At 42.1% G+C, this 19,527-nt stretch overlaps 3 protein-coding genes and 1 long non-coding RNA gene across 4 annotated transcripts; 2 read left to right on the top strand and 2 right to left on the bottom strand.

Annotated features, from left to right (window-relative positions):
* Positions 1-1,338: 1,338 nt before the first annotated feature.
* Positions 1,339-5,666, bottom strand: LOC6492916 (sarcoplasmic calcium-binding protein). Its single transcript, XM_001963641.4, has 4 exons — positions 5,171-5,666; positions 3,240-3,458; positions 2,533-2,841; positions 1,339-2,466 (listed from the first exon to the last, which is right to left on the bottom strand). Exons 1-4 carry the CDS (start codon positions 5,297-5,299, stop codon positions 2,233-2,235), a joined length of 891 nt encoding a protein of 296 aa, XP_001963677.3. The 5' UTR covers positions 5,300-5,666; the 3' UTR covers positions 1,339-2,232.
* A 28-nt stretch (positions 5,667-5,694) lies between these two features.
* Positions 5,695-9,269, top strand: LOC116655171. The gene is made up of 3 exons (XR_004310323.2): positions 5,695-8,315; positions 8,395-8,666; positions 8,734-9,269. It is a non-coding gene; the product is annotated as an uncharacterized LOC116655171 (long non-coding RNA).
* Positions 9,270-10,079: 810 nt separating this feature from the next.
* LOC6503822 (antigen 5 like allergen Cul n 1) lies at positions 10,080-11,169 on the top strand. The gene is made up of 3 exons (XM_001963640.4): positions 10,080-10,234; positions 10,383-10,786; positions 10,851-11,169. Exons 1-3 carry the CDS (start codon positions 10,109-10,111, stop codon positions 11,065-11,067), a joined length of 747 nt encoding a protein of 248 aa, XP_001963676.1. The 5' UTR covers positions 10,080-10,108; the 3' UTR covers positions 11,068-11,169.
* A 49-nt stretch (positions 11,170-11,218) lies between these two features.
* On the bottom strand, positions 11,219-13,787 carry LOC6503827 (malonate--CoA ligase ACSF3, mitochondrial). Its single transcript, XM_001963639.4, has 4 exons — positions 13,568-13,787; positions 13,307-13,496; positions 12,791-13,236; positions 11,219-12,660 (listed from the first exon to the last, which is right to left on the bottom strand). Exons 1-4 carry the CDS (start codon positions 13,643-13,645, stop codon positions 11,407-11,409), a joined length of 1,968 nt encoding a protein of 655 aa, XP_001963675.2. The 5' UTR covers positions 13,646-13,787; the 3' UTR covers positions 11,219-11,406.
* Between the last annotated feature and the right edge of the window lie 5,740 nt (positions 13,788-19,527).

The raw sequence follows: 19,527 nt of genomic DNA, 5'->3' as shown, positions 1-19,527 counted from the left end.
TGAGCAAAAGAGCGAAAAAAGAAAACAAGGAAAGGATATGCTTAAAACAAAAAAGGGTAGAAGTAGAAAAAATCAAGTACATACATTTTACATGTTGCATGTGTGTATGGATGATATATTTTATTCAAATGGAGGTGCCAGCACACACTCAAACCAATCCCAACTTTGAAAATAAAAATATGGCACGGGGCAGCAAAAAAACTGAAGGGGCGTGGGAGGAGAGAAAGCCCGAAGGAGAAGCCAGAGCATCTGAAAAAATGTGTAAAGCGTGCATTTACATAATGAAAGATAGAGCAGTGTGTGATTTTATTATATTTTTTTTATTTTCTGTGCATATGCATGTATATGTAAGGAAAAGGGATTAGCACTGGTCGTAATATGCGTAAAATACAAAAAAATGTAAATGGGTAGACAAAAAAATTAAATTATAAAATATTGAAGAAAATACGAAATGTCCAAATGGAATGGGAAAAAGGAAAGTAGAAAAGAAGTATCTGTACATATAAACATAAAAATATCACTTTAGGGTCTTGCTGAGAGCAGCACCCCAAAAAATTACGCATACGCCACAGGGCTTTACATTTCCTCAACGGGTACCGACTACGGCAAATGTTACCGGTTTCATGGCATCATACACGTCGTATTCTTAAGATCCAGTCACAGCCAAATGATTATCAAAAAAAGTTGACACCATCTAACAATTTAGGAATGCGTTACATTTTTAACGCCATTTTAACTCATAAATTCAATCGTCAAAAAAAAAATATATCAGTTGAGTCCTGTCCTTCAATTCTAATAAAAGGATAGTTTTAAATAAATATTTAAAATAAAAAACAGTTTGTCAAAAATGGCGAAGCAATTTATCTGCAATCCAGTATGAAATCACTGAATTTTATTAAAATCAGTAAGTAAGCCATTAAATAAGGATTAAAAGGCTTGATCGCGCCAGTGTCAAATTTAAAACAACTTCCCGTTCGTTGTCATCAGCCATTTTGCGTCAATATATCGATATATCGATTTAAAGCACTGCAGTGTTGTGAAATGCGGTCAGCTAGATCTTTGCGGGCGAGAAAAATTCAAATTCCAGTTGAGGGAAACATCCATACACAGCATGAGATCAGAAGATTTCTCCTTCCTGATCTCCTCCGTTTAAAACCCCTGATAATGAAACCCACTACCAAAATGTAAAAAAAAATACATTTAAAAAAACTTTAAAAGGAAAGGCTGGTCTCCACGAATACACCCGAAAGCTATCCAAGAGATATATACAAACTTAACGACTTCATGAACTCATTGGAGCTCAATGATAGCAATAGGATTAATCCAAAACAACGTCGATTAATTATCATGTGCTACATTTTTAAATCAGTTTTAGCTGTTTTACAATGCTTTCTGTTATGTGTATATCAGTTAAATGTAACTCTTAAATAGCCAAAAAAAAATACTAATATATATGTGTATGCTTAAATATAAAAAATTAGTTGACAGCTTAGGAACCTAGGAAACGCTCAGCTCTGCTTGCTTATGCCTCCGCTTTCGGCGCTTTCGCGCCTTCCTGCGCAAGCGATCGAACTTGCGGATCCGATCGCAGATAAAGTGCTTAAGGTCATCGCCCTCGTACTGTCTGCAGGACATCGTGAACAATATTAGCGAGTTAAGGTAGAAAAAGAATCTAATGTCGTAATCTTCCATGGATGAATTGGATCCTGTCCCCTTGGATTTCCGCTCATGTTCTTTCTCCCTCTGCTTCTCCCGCTCCCTTTCCTTTTGGTAGCTGCTAAAATTGTGTTTCCGCAACTTTGGCGCGGGGAAGTTCCGGGGCGTTTCGTGGGGTTCATAGGTGCAACGTTGGCGCTTGGCCGACAAGTGTTGACGTAAATAGTCGTAAATGCTCATGTTCCTGACAACGATCGTGGTGGTAGTGCTGATGCTGTTGGGTTTTGGTCCCGATATATGCGTCGCCACATGCTGTAGATTGGGCCAACTATCGCATGCCGCCAGCACACGAATTGGCCACGATTTGCTGGTAGTCGTTATCTGCTTTAAGTTTCTCGATGTTGTTTTTAGCATTGGCTTGTTTATGATGTTATTATTGGTGTTGCATCGGTCTGGTAATCGTTTTTGGACTTGATTATATTGATACGGATACGGATACGGATACGGATACAAATGATTGTGGATAGTGGTTTGATTATTATTATACTTGTGATCTACAGCAGTGACTTCATCCCGTCAATGATCATTAACCAGCGGACCCCAGAACATTTTCGATATCTTTGTATCGTCCTCGGTCAAAAAGAACTGACGGCCCAAATGCACAAACTCCTTGAGCGACAATTGGCCATCGCCGTTCTTGTCTATCACAGCGAAGGAAACGGCAGCATCGTCTTCAGTCAGTCCCAGACAGCGGAAGAAGAGCTTGTATTGTTCGAGATCCAGGTGGCCGGTGTGGTCAAAGTCCACAGCCTGCAAATGGGCAAGAATCAGTTATTCTACTAGTACTTGTATCAGGAAAGAGAGAAAGAGACTAACCTTAAACAAGTAGGGCAGGAAGCGACCGATGCGCTTGGCCATTTTCTTATCGTTGAGACGATGGTGAAGATCGGTTAGGAACTGCTCGGCAGTTACCAGATTGTAGGGAGTGATCTCTCCAAACTGCTCCTCCCACGTCTGCTTGATTACATCGTTAAACTCGGCGGCGACCTCCGGGGTCAGGTGACCCAGATCATTGAAGCGTTTGGCCAGCAAATTGAAGTCATCGTAAGAGACCACTCCGTCGTGATTGACATCCAAGATGCGGTGCAGAGTGCGCATCTTACGCCGCCAGAAAGCTGAATCGCCCTGATATACAAATAAGTTATAGGTTTATTAGGATTTTAATATTTGCGAATAAACATTTTGGTTAGTGGGGAAAATGAGAAAATAAACCGATGAGACTGCTTTAAAGCTTTCAATGACTGCTTTAAGAGGACCTCAAAGACTGCTTTCATACTACAACTTGAGAGCTTCGTCAGAATCACAAAAGCTCCAGGCAGGACCTCCTGCTTGAAAGCAGTTTCTCAAACTGCTTAAAAGCATCTGAGGACTGCTTTTTGGAGCTTTTAAGGACTAAAAACAGCGATAAGTGTATGAACAGCTTTTTCTAGCCCAAATAAAGCCAACTACGAAGCCTTTTTCTGCAATTTCGATCAGTGAGTATTGGAAGCAGTGTAGTGCTTTAGCTCGATGAGTGGGCTTACCCGTTCACTGCGCTTGGAGCTAAGCTTTTGACGGCGCCGCTCAAATTCGTCGTCCGAATCGGAATCGGAATCGCTTTCCACCTCACGTCGCAACTTGGCTGCTCCGGCTTTCTTCGAATAGTGGCGGACGGCCTGGACGGCGGCCGTAGGCATTTGATGCCACAGCAGCTTGTGAGCCCCATTTACACAGATGACTCCTAGACCTGTGACCTGGAGCCGCTGAAAAGAAACCAAAGATAATGATTATTATTTATTGTTTTGGATCCCTATGCTACCTCCAGTTCATGATTACAGTTTGACAGCAACTGTATATCTCTCAGTTTCTGTTAATCCCACAGCGCTCTGTTACCCAAATGTTGTACTTTTGTTTATTGAGGCTGCCCTTCAACATATAAACAAAAACAGGCAGTATGTTTTCCATTAAATCTACATCGATCTGTGCCAGTCCCCCACTGTTCAGTCTTTTGCTAAGACTATCTTGTTAAGTAACATTTACTCACTAAGAGCCATCCGTAAGATACTCTTTATCTCCACCCTTGAAACCTAAGAAACAAACACGTGGCAACTAAATACGTCGCAAGCGACAAGGGCTTCCTACATAAAAGTCACATGGAAACAATTTAACAAAATAGGCATTATAACTAATTCTTGATAAAATCAGCATCCTAAACAGCACACATACTGAGATAAAGGACCGAGTACTCTTTCATCACGTTGTCGACAGCTTCTGCTTGTTGCTATTTGATAACGGGAAAGGTCTTTTTTAATTACATGGGACTAGATGTAAGCAGCAGTACTTTGAATTCGAAGACTTGATAAGCAAAATTGGAATGGAAAAGAGCTGCTTCCCCAAGCAATCCGAAAACAGCCACCGAAAACGATGATATCATTATCAACGCTTCAATACCCGCAGTGTGTTTGGCTTGGAACCTTTCCGGAGCTGGTTAAACGAACTTTGGATTGATTTTTTTTACTTTTCGGTAAACAAGTTTCTCCAAAATACATACAAAGCTCGTGGCTCATTCTGAATTCAAAAAAAAAAACAAACAGGCCTCCTTTCAATTAAATGCCCGCCATGTCTCGAAAACAAAAGAAGAAATAAAAACACGTTTTCGCCATAACAACAAGCTAAAAGCAGAAACAAAACAACAAATGATTTATGGAAAAGATGCAGAGGCAAATTTAAAGCCGAAATCGAGCAACAGGTCAATGCTAACTTTGAAAAATCGCGAAAATAGCGGATGCGGAGTTCTTTGCTAATTCGACTTCCTGTTGCGGTTGCTATTTCAGCTCCTGCGCCACTGAATTTGCGCAGTTTCCCCGCACTGCTGGGGGGTGGTTGGTGGAAAGCCCGAATGGCTTTCACCTGAATACACAGGGGGAAAATGCCCACACCTTTGTTGATATTTACATAACCAGTTGGCTAAGATGCTGAAACTTACATATGTATATTGTCGAATTAGCCACTACCACGAACTGAAATTTCTGCCAGATAAGCTACACAATAATAGTATTTAGAAGATGATTCCTTGGTAAGACCCCTTCTCCTCTTTATGTATTATCGATTGTTTTAAGGAACATATGAGTATGAATAATTGGAGTCTCTTTCTTGAACACTTTTACGATTCCTTCACCATCACAGTTTCAGCAGCACTACACTGGCGGCCCAAACACTCTGCTTAGGGTTTTGAAATCACTGGCCTCGTTTCTAGAACGTCTCCCCTCCTTTTCCCGTTTTCCACTCCTTCTCCATTTTCCCCCTGCTGCATCGCTCAATTCCTCCTCCCCCGCTTGGCTTGTTGTTGTTCTGTGAGTTCATTTGTCGATTTTTACTTTCGGGAGCTTCTTTGGAGATCTTAGTTTGTGGCTCTCGTTGCAGTAATTTAATTAAACTCACTTAAAACTCACACCACACACTCTGGTACACTTACATGACAGTCGTGCTGATGGGAGGGCGGGGAGGCGGACTGGTGGAGAGCGCCAACAGTTGCGGCCATGTTGCGTTCCAGAATTTCTCTCGAAGTGCGCAAAATGTTTCGGCTCACAATGGAGAAGGCCATTTTAAAAGATTCCTCCTTTCAGGGTTCAGTTTTCAGCGTTCTTTATAGTCGGGTCGGCTTTTCTCTACCGCTTTTCACAGTTTGCTTTCACTAAACACTGTATTGCTTGGTTATTGCCAAGAAAATTGCAAAGTTTCTTGCGTTTTATTGTTTTTGTGGTTGCTGCGTCCCTTTAGTGGCTGCTTCAGTTCTTGTGGCTGTTGTTCCACTGCAGTTAGTAACCGGTTTTTGGGGTCTCACTAAAAAAAAGGTTTTTGCGCATTACACTGCTTCGCTCTTCTTCGTCGGGTGGCGAGGATTGGACAGAACCGTTCGTTTCAACGTTCGAATTCGTTTTGAAACTCGAGGTTGGTCTGCGCGAACAAGTCAACATCGACGCCGGCAGCGACGCCTGTAACAGCAGCAGTCTGCCAGCTTGTGTGTGTTGTCTGGGGAGTGTGTGAGCACGAGGGAGAGAGCAGCATGGTGGTGTGCGGGGCAACAGCTGCCACCTCGAAACTAATTCCTCTCTTGTAATTTTTCGAAAGATACAATATCTCTGCAGTTGATATACACATGTATCTGAGCAGTCGGGAGCGATCGCTATGAAAATACATAAGCTTGGTATCCCATCTTGCCTGCCTCTTAACTAATCCCCGAAGTCGTATTTTTGTGGCAACGTCCAACACTTCCCGCCCTACTGGTCACTATTCTCCTTACCGCTGCTGTAATGAGTCCGTTCGAAGCTACACGCTCGCTGGCAGACGGACCTCTTCAGGGTAAGCCGGTTGAAGAAAACATAAGTAATTTTGTGAGAAAACAAACAACGTGGACCAGTCGCTGCCAAACCCCCATTACATGCTGTTTTCGAGGCGATCACGAAGCCCAAGAACATGCACCTCCAAACATGTGTTATGGACGTATTGATAACACCGATGAGCCCAAACGAAAAAATATTCTAAACAAAATGTTGTGAAAAGTGCGTATTTGGGTCGCCGCGTGTGACAAACTGTCAGTCCAATATTCCAATAAGCTCGAGCCGCTCTCCACCCTCCACCCAGTCACAACTACACGCACCCGACGAGCAAACACTCACAAAAATAGTGATCGGGTTTCGGGTTCTGTTTTTGTTCTACTTCACTGCCACTGCCCCTCAGAACGCATGTTTACCCACTAATCAACTGCACACACACACGCTACACGCATGTGTAGGTATTACAAACGATTGGCGCCAAGTCATTAGTACCACTTGGTACACTTGAAGCCAAATACCTCCTAAATCGAATATGTAGATACTTTTCGAAGACAGTAATTATTTTTCTGGTCTGGAACTAGACAGTGGAGAAGTCAGACGACTCCCGCTCCATTCGAACCCCAAGAAGCCGCTGCCAAGAGCTCCCCACCGCTGCTGTATTTCCACACACCCAAAAATAACGTTACGTCGGTGTAAAAAATGTGCCCCAGTCGGTCTATTGTATAATACTGTTGATCAAATGAAGCGCCGTTGGACTTGGACCCAGAGCTGTTACAACAACAAAGGCCTCAATCGGGCCAAATTAAAATGCGGATTATCTCGATCGGTGCGTCCTATCTTCCCCGATTTCTTTCATTTTAATTGGATTTCGTATTTATCCAAGATCAATGCCTCCGTGCGCAGTTTGAGGAGCACTGGACCGTGCATACGTGCAGCGTGGAGCTCAAGCTCTCTCGCGCCACTACAGTTGTAACTGGGAGCACTGCACTCTGGGGAGGAAAACTTTTCAAACCAAAAGAAAACAAACATCTATGGAGGCCGCCACCTTCCGAGGGCTGTTTATGCGCCAGTGAAATACTCGAACCTTGCGAATACACAGATACTTTTTCGCTCATAGATAGAACCGAACCCCTTTGCCTTGGTGGGGGGTCAGGCACCAGGGTCTGGCTTATTCAGATCGTGAATCAGGAACTAGAATAGCTGCATGAACGACACTCGCCTTGGGGTGGAAGTGTTCCAGAACGTTCGGTTGCATCGCACAGGCTGACTGCTAAGCAGTCACGTAACTACCAGTATGCTCTCTTAACAAAACAACTGCAAATATAATGCACTCCTATGTTCATATGCATCCACCTCTATACATATGAACCAGATCATCGGGGTCTTGGCCCCATGCAAGTCTGTATGGATTTCTGGGGTGGTGCATTTAACATATGGCTGCTAAAAATACAGCAGCCCTGTGTATCTCAAGACACACATCTTAAACACAACTTGGGGTCGAAGAACTGGCCCTTTACGAGCTTACAGGAAAGTGTCGTACGACAAATTCGTGACGTCACAGGTCATTTAAATTTCAGACACAGTCCACGCATTACATGAATTTGGGCGCACGACAGTGGTTGGTTGCCAAAAAAAGGTAAAATGGTACAAAGCTAAGCCAGAGTTAAATGAAGCCAACATTACTTCGTAGATAATATTAATAAAATGCCCTAATAAAATGAATTTCTGCGGTAGTCTTAGGAAAACAGTCCACCTTAGCGACTATCTACTGTCTCAGTTCTAAGCGCCCTCCAGAATTCCAGTCCAGCTTCTGTTTTTTTGTGATGTTTGTGCTGGACTCTAATCAGAATGCGAAGCCCTTTGTTTACACACCCACGTGGGCAAGGTGCTATAAATAAGATCGAATATATGGAGGTATGTTTACAAAGCTTGGACCCTAGGCGGGAAAGCCTTGCCCCGCCGATTACCTTTCGGATTTTGATTTCGGATCTGCGTGTCTAGTTTTCTGCTTCAACTGCTCTTGTCACACTTTTCAAGGCCCCTGTTCCACGCAGTTTTAATGCCATTCGAGATACATCCGCATCGCCATTCGAATGGATCTGAATGGCGTACGTGTTCTGCTCCATCGCCGGCTCAGCCGGCTCAGGAAAAAAATTAAAAACAAAAACAGAAACGCAGCAGAAGCGTGTGGGGCGTGCGAGCTGTATTCTCTGATGATATTGGGTGCTCCCATTGAAACCCAAAGGGGTTCGAAACCAATTGCGTTCTTTCAAATCCAAAATTGTAAGTACCATAATCATGTTCAATGAATAAAACAAATTTGAAAAAATAAAAATCATATCTTTCTATATCGTTTACCCAGAGGAGGTTCGATCTTGCTGGGCCTTATTTATTTTCCGGATGCGGATTTCGGCACGTTGCCACGCCGGCGACACAGGCCTCGACTGCGGCGTCAGTGGTTGCATGAGCTCGTTTTCCTGCCCATCCACCAGTTTACATAAAGTGTCGTCAAAATTTAATTGCGTCGTGTCCCTGTGTGTGTGCTGCTGAGTTTTCCATTTGCCAGCACAAGGAAAACAAAAAAGGGACTACGTGCCGCTCGCAACGCTACCTTTCCCCCGCTGGGCTGTTGTGGTAGGTTCTAAAATACCAGTGAGGCCTTAAGATGGAATCCTACTTATGTATGTATGTACATCCATAGGTACAACGTAAATAGCATTTGTGACTCACGAAAATATGGATTTAAAAGTATGAATCTCATAGTATCCTTGTGGAATCAACCGTTGATGAAAACTCTTCTCTAAGTGTACTAAATTGAATTATATGCTTATCAGCGACCTGCTTATTAGACTTGATAAAACTCAGCAACAAACAAAAGTGAAAATATCAACACATGACCGTCGTCATCGCTGCGGGTTACAAAACCCAAGACCCAGCAGATAAACGCGAGCCCCGACTTTATTGTAAAGATTAGGCCAAAAGGAATGGAAATGAAATAGAAATGAAAATAAGTAACACAAACACAGATTTGGACAGAAATTAGGATTTTTAGTTCGAATAGGTTCGAAATTTATTCAAATAAGATGCAAATAAGGGCGTTTAAACAAATAATTAGTACTTAAGATAGGGTAGAGGCAATCGAATTTCTATTGCAAACTGTAATACCTTTTGCTTCGAAAATCCTTTTTATTAAAAACTAATAAAAGTAATTCCCACCTCAAGCTCCTAAGAGAGCTGAAGTGCTAATGATAAATGAATCAAATTAATCTTTTATTTATGGCCAATCACATACTTTTTAGTGCTTGGCAATTGACCTCGACACCATTAAAAAAAGAAAAAACATTTCAAAAACTAAAGCAAACACTGAAAGAAAATCATTTGGGGTTTCATTTAAAAAAACTACGTCTAAAACTAAAACTAAAATATAAAATAATCTTACGCCAGGGTACAATAATTTCTTTAGATTATTTTAATATCCAGCAAGGAACGATCTTTGTTATCCACATTATCGCTTTTCTTGTAACCCTGATCATCAATGGAGCTTTTCAAGGGCCAAGTGGAGATCCGGCGGATCGCGCAATTGTAAAAAAGTGTATGCGTTCGGCAGCCACCACCTATTTTTAGACAAATATAGTTTTTTTGCTTTATCTGGCTGCCAAAAAGAAGAGGAAAAAGGGGTAACGTTGCTGCCGGCACGTTAACAAAAAGTTTTGCGTAAACAAAATTGTAAATAGTAAACAACAACAAGCCATCAACATCAACAAGACTTATCGAAAGCTCCCCAGAAACCCTTGCCATCAAGACTATTCTGTGCTACATGGAATTTTTGTGATTACAATGTTTGTGATTCATAAAAAAAAAGGTTCAGCTTGCTTTTGAACTTGGGATTATGCATTTTTGCCACACTGCAAATATAGTTAGACCGAAACAAAATTAAAAAAAATAATTACCACAGGTGGTTTTCAATTTCATCACGACTTTAGTCGTGAAAAAGGTTCAGTGATAAAGAACCCACGATTGCACTTGAACCGGCTTAAAAGCCGACCCCCTATCGGCCGCCTAAAAAGTCTGTCACAATGTGTCCTACAAAGGAGATGCTGCTACTGCTTGTAGCTTTTGTGTCCTGCGCCGAGGCAGAAAACTACTGTGTAAGAGGCTTGTGTCCCAAAGGCACTAGCCACATTGCCTGTAACAATAAAGGAGTAAGTGTAGGGAGAAAAGTTGAGTTTAAACTTTGGAGTTATACTATTGCAATGCACATTTATAAGCTCTTTTAAGCTGGTTCGATAGATACTCTAACAAGGCAGTAAGCAATAACTAAGTTTCAAAAATTGCAATCCCGATTTCCAGACTTTCGGCAGTTCCTGCCCCGCGAACGCCACTATAATCCCTTTGGCCCAAAAGGACAAAGATTTCGTTATCCAGGCACACAATTCGCTGCGAAGCAAGTGGGCTAGCGGGCAGGGAAGAATCCAGAGAACCGCATGCAAAATGGCCTCCATGGAATGGGACGAGGAACTTGCCGGGTTGGCGGAACTGAATGTGAAAAGCTGTCAAATGAAGCACGACTCCTGTCACAATACCGAGGAGTTCGTACAATCTGGTCAAAACTTATTCATGGTGGGATATTTTGGAAGCGGGGATCCGGCGACTACAGAAGACGTATTCAGCGAAGGAATCAATGAGTGGATAGACGAGGATGCAGCTGTTACAGAAGAGGATTTACAAAAATTTCCAGAGCCGGTGGAGGGGCAGTATGTTGAGTCAGCGCATGCCAAATTTTTTTGTATTAACTTCCAAAAACATATTCCTTTTTAGAGAAATCGGTCACTTTACAGTTTTGGTTAACGAGAATAACGTAGCTGTAGGCTGTGCCATGGTTACCTTTTATTTGGACGACATCGAGTACTTCTTGGTGGCCTGCAATTATGCTGTGACCAATACCCTTGGACGCCGGGTCTACAGCAGCTGTCCAGTGGCTGGTATTCAGTGTCCCAATGGCTTGGATGACAAGTTTACGTCTTTATGTGTCTAAAGTGTATTGGACGATGCACTCTTAACTAAGTTATGACGCATGCCGCCTGTCCTGTGAAAAATTAAAAATATTAAAAAAAAAGCGCAATCATCCTTCTGTTAAGTTAAATCTCTGACCTCAAAGTTCAACCAATCTGTACCTGAAAATCGGATAATGTTTATGCATAGTCTTTATTTTACAGCGAGCCAACAAAGGGCGCTAAGAGAACATTTCGTAAAATCACTTGAATTTGTCATTGAATTCAGACTGTTTGTGCAGACCAGGACTCAAAATCGAACGGGGACAAGGCCTTGAAACTGTCAGAAGACAGCTCCAGTTTACTCTCAGCAAAATTTTGCCCTACTTGGACACCAGTGTCTTGAAAACAGTGGGGCACTTGTGGGCCGGCAAATGGCGGTAGCAGTAGGTTTTAATAGCGTCTAGGTCGATGTCTGCATCAGGGGACACAATGCATATAACCCCCAGTCGGTGACCCCACAGCTTATTGGGTATGCCCAGAACGGCCACATCGTTGATGTTTGGGTGGGAAATGAGTACCTTTTTGATCTCGGAGCCGTAGACTTTATATCCACCGACGGTAAAGACGTCACTGCTTTTGCTCAGGAAATAGAAGTTGCCGTTCTGGTAAGCACAAATGTCGCCCGTCTTGAAAAAGCCGTCCTGAGTGCACTCCTGGTCGGTGGTGCCCGGCTCCATTTGCTGGTTGGTGGAGGGAGTGAGGCAGGACTTGGCCACCAGATGGGCGCCGGCAATCTGCAGCTCTCCAATAGCCGCCTGTGAGAGGGATGAGTCCCCGCCCAAGTCCTCCATCTGGATGAGCCCATGGTCCACTGTTCCGCCCAGCTCGTTTTTGCATGTTATCAGCTCGGCTCCCTTGTTGCTGATCAAACGGGCGGTGACTCCTTTTAACGGGGCACCCAGTGTCCCAGGGCGATACTCGTTTCCAATCCCGGCCGACGTTTGAGGTATACTAGTGACACTACTGCTGGGACTAGAGCTGGCAGCTCCGCTTGCGACAGCAGTAGATGCCCCTGTCGGTACTGAGGTGGAAGTCACCGAGGGCACAGCCAGAGGATTCATTGGCAGGGTCGCACTGGATGCACTTGTAGTAGCGGTATTAGCGCTGCTCCCACTTTCAGTCGATGGATCATCCAGCGGATGACCCAGAACCAGGCCCGTTTCCAGCATCCCGTAGTACTCGTAAATATTCTGACCCGTAATCTCGCGCCACCGATAGAACACAGAGTCCGGGAGCAGGGCAAATGCGGTGGCCATCAGTCGGATCTTCTGGCGACAGTGATTGATAATGTACTCAACCATACGGGAGTCCTTGGCGAACATCTTGTCGTACTCTGCTATCAACCGTTTGTAGACAATGGGCATGGCCAAGAAGAGGGTGACTCGTTGCTTCGAGGGACTGTTGATTCCAAGCAGGGCGCTCCAGGCGTTGTGTCCGTCGAACTTCTGCTGCAACACAATGTTTCCGCCGACATTCAACACCGCCCCCACAGCGGCGTGCATCCGGTTCATCGAAAGAATGGGAAGCATACAGTCCGAAGGTCCCAGGCGCCAACTTCCAATCAAACATCGCATCTGAAATGTATGTTTTTAACTCAATTTAGATGTCTATGAAACCATAATATTTCTTAAATTAAATATTCGTTTTTAGAAGATTTTTGTAAGCTGTGGAAATTTTATAAATATTATTACTAAAATTGCCTACCTGTGCATCGATATTCCGGTGGGTGAGCAGCACCGGCTTCAGATTGTTAACAGCGTTGGGCGTATACAGCAGCATTGCCGGAGCTCCAGCGTAGAAGTCGCTCGGCAGGGTGCTCTCTGTTAGGACGACTCCCTGGGTACCCACCAGCTGCTTGGCGTACATGGACGTGGAAGACACGCTCTCCGCCGCCGGAACAAATGTGTGATCCAGGACGATTGTGGCCGATTGGAGTCCCTGGGACAGTTCCTGGGCAATTGGCTCAAACTCCGGTGTGGCAATCAACAGCTTGGTCTTGCAGCCGGATGCCTGGCGACGGAGCTGGTCCATCGACTGACCGGATTCCAGAGGCACCGCCACCTGACCCGAAATCCAACAGCTCCACTGGATGGCGACCCAGAGGGCGTTATTGGAGCAAAGGTATGTCACATTCGACAAAGAGGCACTTCCTGCAAAAACAGAAAGTAAAATTAGTTACTATACATTTTTGCATATATAGGCAAATATAAGATTCATCACCGCATATATTAGATATCTGTATGGCCAGTCGCTTGGCGGCCAGATAAAGCTGGAAATATGTGTACTCCCCGTTGATATCCTTCACGGCTATTTCGTCCGGATAGAGCATGGCTTTTTTGAACGTTGGCACCACCAGATTGCTACGCTCGTCCTCGTCGAAGCTGTGTCGCAGCTTTTCGATGAAACCATCCTAGTAAAATAAAAAAAAGCTTACTTTAATGTTTTCCTTCTTAGAAAATGAAATTATTGATAGAAACTCACCTTGTGGATAAGTTCAGCGGAGCAGAGGCGCACTAACGGCCGGAGGTTCATTCTTTGACAGCGACGTAAAAGCAGCATTTTTTTATTGAATTTATCTGCAAAAAAAATTATTAACAGCGGACCGTTGGGTGAGTGAGAGGAGTGGGACGGGCGGAGAGCAAAATTTAGCTATGCTTTTCCAGTGGCTATCGTTTAAAAGTCAAATCGTTTATAATTTTTCCATGGCATGCTCAGTTTTCCGTAGTCATCATGTTCGTGTTCCACCTATGTTTCTAGCTTGATGGGTAATCGAAAAAGAAAGCGGATGAGAATAGGCTGAAAAAATTCAAAAAATATTGGGTATCCATATTTTGATGCAGACGGGGAATCAAAAAAGAAAGCGTTTAAGGTATCCCTCGCAAGGATCGGATGAGAATTGACTGAGATACAGCTATCGTTTGGGGTCATATATGGGATTTCAAGGATTTCCAAGGGAGTCCATGGAAAAAAGTAAGAAAAAATTTAAAAAAAAATGTATGGTTAATTTTTTGATGCAGAACTGCGGGGAATCTAAATAGAAAGCGTTTGCGGTATTCCGCTCAAGAATCAGATGAGAATTGGCTGAAATACGGCAATCGTTTGGGGCCATATATGGGATTTCAAGGATTTCCAAGGGAGTCCATGGAAAAATTTTAGAAAAAAATTTTCAAAAAATTGATGGTTAATTTTTTGATGCAGAATTGCGGGAAATCTAATTAAAAAGCGTTTGCGGTATTCCGCTCAAGAATCGGATGATAATTGTCTGAAATACGGCAATCGTTTGGGGCCATATATGAGATTTCAAGGATTTCCAAGGGAGTCCATGGAAAAATTTTAGAAAAAATTTTCAAAAATTCGATGGTTCATTTTTTGATGCAGAACTGCGGGGAATCTAAATAGAAAACGTTTGCGGTATTCCGCTCAAGAATCAGATGAGAATTGGCTGAGATATAGCTATCGTTTGGGGCCATATAAGGGATTTCAAGGATTTCCAAGGGAGTCCATGGAAAAATTTTAGAAAAAAATTTTCAAAAAATTGATGGTTCATTTTTTGATGCAGAATTGCGGGAAATCTAATTAAAAAGCGTTTGCGGTATTCCGCTCAAGAATCGGATGATAATTGTCTGAGATACAGCTATCGTTTGGGGCCATATATGGGTTTTAAGGATTTCCAAGGGAGTCCATGGAAAAATTTTAGAAAAAATTTTTAAAAATTCGATGGTTCATTTTTTGATGCAGAACTGCTGGGAATCTAAATAGAAAACGTTTGCGGTATTCCGCTCAAGAATCAGATGAGAATTGGCTGAGATACTGCTTTCGTTTGGGGCCATATATGGGATTTCAAGGATTTCCAAGGGGGCCCATGGAAAAATTTTAGAAAAAATTTTCAAAAATTCGATGGTTCATTTATTGATGCAGAACTGCGGGGAATCTAAATAGAAAACGTTTGCGGTATTCCGCTCAAGAATCGGATGAGAATTGGCTGAGATACAGCTATCGTTTGGGGCCATATATGGGTTTTAAGGATTTCCAAGGGGGTCCATGGAAAAAGTTTAGAAAAAATTTTCAAAAAATGGATGGTTCATTTTTTGATGCAGAACTGCGGGGAATCTAAATAGAAAACGTTTGCGGTATTCCGCTCAAGAATCGGATGAGAATTGGCTGAGATACTGCTTTCGTTTGGGGCCATATATGGGATTTCAAGGATTTCCAAGGGAGTCCATGGAAAAATTTTAGAAAAAATTTTCAAAAAATTGATGGTTCATTTTTTGATGCAGAACTGCAGGGAATCTAAATAGAAAACGTTTGCGGTATTCCGCTCAAGAATCGGATGAGAATTGGCTGAGATACAGCTATCGTTTGGGGCCATATATGGGTTTTAAGGATTTCCAAGGGAATCCATGGAAAAATTTTCGAAAAAATTTTCAAAAAATTGATGGTTCATTTTTTGATGCAGAACTGCGGGGAATCTAAATAGAAAACGTTTGCGGTATTCCGCTCAAGAATCGGATGAGAATTGGCTGAGATACTGCTTTCGTTTGGGGCCATATATGGGATTTCAAGGATTTCCAAGGGGGCCCATGGAAAAATTTTAGAAAAAATGTTCAAAAATTTGTTGGTTCATTTTTTGATGCAGAACTGCGGGGAATCTAAATAGAAAGCTTTTGCGGTATTCCGCTCAAGAATCGGATGAGAATTGGCTGAAATACGGCAATCGTTTGGGGCCATATATGGGATTTCAAGGATTTCCAAGGGAGTCCATGGAAAAATTTTAGAAAAAAATTTCAAAAATTTGATGGTTCAGTTTTTGATGCAGAACTGCGGGGAATCTAAATAGAAAACGTTTGCCGTATTCCGCTCAAGAATCAGATGAGAATTGGCTGAGATACTGCTTTCGTTTGGGGCCATATATGGGATTTCAAGGATTTCCAAGGGAGTCCATGGAAAAATTTTAGAAAAAATTTTCAAAAAATTGATGGTTCATTTTTTGATGCAGAACTGCGGGGAATCTAAATAGAAAACGTTTGCGGTATTCCGCTCAAGAATCGGATGAGAATTGGCTGAGGTACAGCTATCGTTTGGGGCCATATATGGGTTTCAAGGATTTCCAAGGGAGTCCATGGAAAAACTATAGAAAAAATTTTCAAAAAATTGATGGTTCATTTTTTGATGCAGAACTGCGGGGAATCTAAATAGAAAACGTTTGCCGTATTCCGCTCAAGAATCGGATGAGAATTGGCTCAGATACTGCTTTCGTTTGGGGCCATATATGGGATTTCAAGGATTTCCAAGGGAGTCCATGGAAAAATTTTAGAAAAAATTTTCAAAAAATTTTTGGTTCATTTTTTGATGCAGAACTGCGGGGAATCTAAATAGAAAACGTTTGCGGTATTCCGCTCAAGAATCGGATGAGAATTGGCTGAGATACAGCTATCGTTTGGGGCCATATATGGGTTTCAAGGATTTCCAAGGGAGTCCATGGAAAAACTATAGAAAAAATTTTCAAAAAATTGATGGTTCATTTTTTGATGCAGAACTGCGGGGAATCTAAATAGAAAACGTTTGCCGTATTCCGCTCAAGAATCGGATGAGAATTGGCTGAGATACTGCTTTCGTTTGGGGCCATATATGGGTTTCAAGGATTTCCAAGGGGGCCCATGGAAAAATTTTAGAAAAAATGTTCAAAAATTTGTTGGTTCATTTTTTGATGCAGAACTGCGGGGAATCTAAATAGAAAGCTTTTGCGGTATTCCGCTCAAGAATCGGATGAGAATTGGCTGAGATACAGCTATCGTTTGGGGCCATATATGGGTTTCAAGGATTTCCAAGGGAGTCCATGGAAAAACTATAGAAAAAATTTTCAAAAAATTGATGGTTCATTTTTTGATGCAGAACTGCGGGGAATCTAAATAGAAAACGTTTGCCGTATTCCGCTCAAGAATCGGATGAGAATTGGCTGAGATACTGCTTTCGTTTGGGGCCATATATGGGTATGGGTGCGGTATTCCGCTCTAGAATCGGATGAGAATTGGCTGAGATACAGCTATCGTTTGGGGCCATATATGGGTTTCAGAACTGCGGGGAATCTAAATAGAAAACGTTTGCGGTATTCCGCTCAAGAATCGGATGAGAATTGGCTGAGGTACAGCTATCGTTTGGGGCCATATATGGGTTTCAAGGATTTCCAAGGGAGTCCATGGAAAAACTATAGAAAAAATTTTCAAAAAATTGATGGTTCATTTTTTGATGCAGAACTGCGGGGAATCTAAATAGAAAACGTTTGCCGTATTCCGCTCAAGAATCGGATGAGAATTGGCTCAGATACTGCTTTCGTTTGGGGCCATATATGGGATTTCAAGGATTTCCAAGGGAGTCCATGGAAAAATTTTAGAAAAAATTTTCAAAAAATTTTTGGTTCATTTTTTGATGCAGAACTGCGGGGAATCTAAATAGAAAACGTTTGCGGTATTCCGCTCAAGAATCGGATGAGAATTGGCTGAGATACAGCTATCGTTTGGGGCCATATATGGGTTTCAAGGATTTCCAAGGGAGTCCATGGAAAAACTATAGAAAAAATTTTCAAAAAATTGATGGTTCATTTTTTGATGCAGAACTGCGGGGAATCTAAATAGAAAACGTTTGCCGTATTCCGCTCAAGAATCGGATGAGAATTGGCTGAGATACTGCTTTCGTTTGGGGCCATATATGGGTTTCAAGGATTTCCAAGGGGGCCCATGGAAAAATTTTAGAAAAAATGTTCAAAAATTTGTTGGTTCATTTTTTGATGCAGAACTGCGGGGAATCTAAATAGAAAGCTTTTGCGGTATTCCGCTCAAGAATCGGATGAGAATTGGCTGAGATACAGCTATCGTTTGGGGCCATATATGGGTTTCAAGGATTTCCAAGGGAGTCCATGGAAAAACTATAGAAAAAATTTTCAAAAAATGGATGGTTCATTTTTTGATGCAGAACTGCGGGGAATCTAAATAGAAAACGTTTGCCGTATTCCGCTCAAGAATCGGATGAGAATTGGCTGAGATACTGCTTTCGTTTGGGGCCATATATGGGTTTCAAGGATTTCCAAGGGGGCCCATGGAAAAATTTTAGAAAAAATGTTCAAAAATTTGTTGGTTCATTTTTTGATGCAGAACTGCGGGGAATCTAAATAGAAAGCTTTTGCGGTATTCCGCTCAAGAATCGGATGAGAATTGACTGAGATACAGCTATCGTTTGGGGCCATATATGGGTTTCAAGGATTTCCAAGGGAGTCCATGGAAAAACTATAGAAAAAATTTTCAAAAAATTGATGGTTCATTTTTTGATGCAGAACTGCGGGGAATCTAAATAGAAAACGTTTGCCGTATTCCGCTCAAGAATCGGATGAGAATTGGCTGAGATACTGCTTTCGTTTGGGGCCATATATGGGTTTCAAGGATTTCCAAGGGGGCCCATGGAAAAATTTTAGAAAAAATGTTCAAAAATTTGTTGGTTCATTTTTTGATGCAGAACTGCGGGGAATCTAAATAGAAAGCTTTTGCGGTATTCCGCTCTAGAATCGGATGAGAATTGGCTGAGATACAGCTATCGTTTGGGGCCATATATGGGTTTCAAGGATTTCCAAGGGAGTCCATGGAAAAACTATAGAAAAAATTTTCAAAAAATTGATGGTTCATTTTTTGATGCAGAACTGCGGGGAATCTAAATAGAAAACGTTTGCCGTATTCCGCTCAAGAATCGGATGAGAATTGGCTGAGATACTGCTTTCGTTTGGGGCCATATATGGGTTTCAAGGATTTCCAAGGGGGCCCATGGAAAAATTTTAGAAAAAATGTTCAAAAATTTGTTGGTTCATTTTTTGATGCAGAACTGCGGGGAATCTAAATAGAAAGCTTTTGCGGTATTCCGCTCAAGAATCGGATGAGAATTGGCTGAGATACAGCTATCGTTTGGGGCCATATATGGGTTTCAAGGATTTCCAAGGGAGTCCATGGAAAAACTATAGAAAAAATTTTCAAAAAATGGATGGTTCATTTTTTGATGCAGAACTGCGGGGAATCTAAATAGAAAACGTTTGCCGTATTCCGCTCAAGAATCGGATGAGAATTGGCTGAGATACTGCTTTCGTTTGGGGCCATATATGGGTTTCAAGGATTTCCAAGGGGGCCCATGGAAAAATTTTAGAAAAAATGTTCAAAAATTTGTTGGTTCATTTTTTGATGCAGAACTGCGGGGAATCTAAATAGAAAGCTTTTGCGGTATTCCGCTCAAGAATCGGATGAGAATTGACTGAGATACAGCTATCGTTTGGGGCCATATATGGGTTTCAAGGATTTCCAAGGGAGTCCATGGAAAAACTATAGAAAAAATTTTCAAAAAATTGATGGTTCATTTTTTGATGCAGAACTGCGGGGAATCTAAATAGAAAACGTTTGCCGTATTCC

The sequence above is a fragment of the Drosophila ananassae genome, chromosome XL (assembly GCF_017639315.1).
Source record: "Drosophila ananassae strain 14024-0371.13 chromosome XL, ASM1763931v2, whole genome shotgun sequence".
Classification (NCBI taxonomy): Eukaryota; Metazoa; Arthropoda; class Insecta; order Diptera; family Drosophilidae; genus Drosophila; species Drosophila ananassae.
Note: the sequence above shows the minus strand (reverse complement) of the source record. Positions and strands in the feature narration are given on the sequence as shown.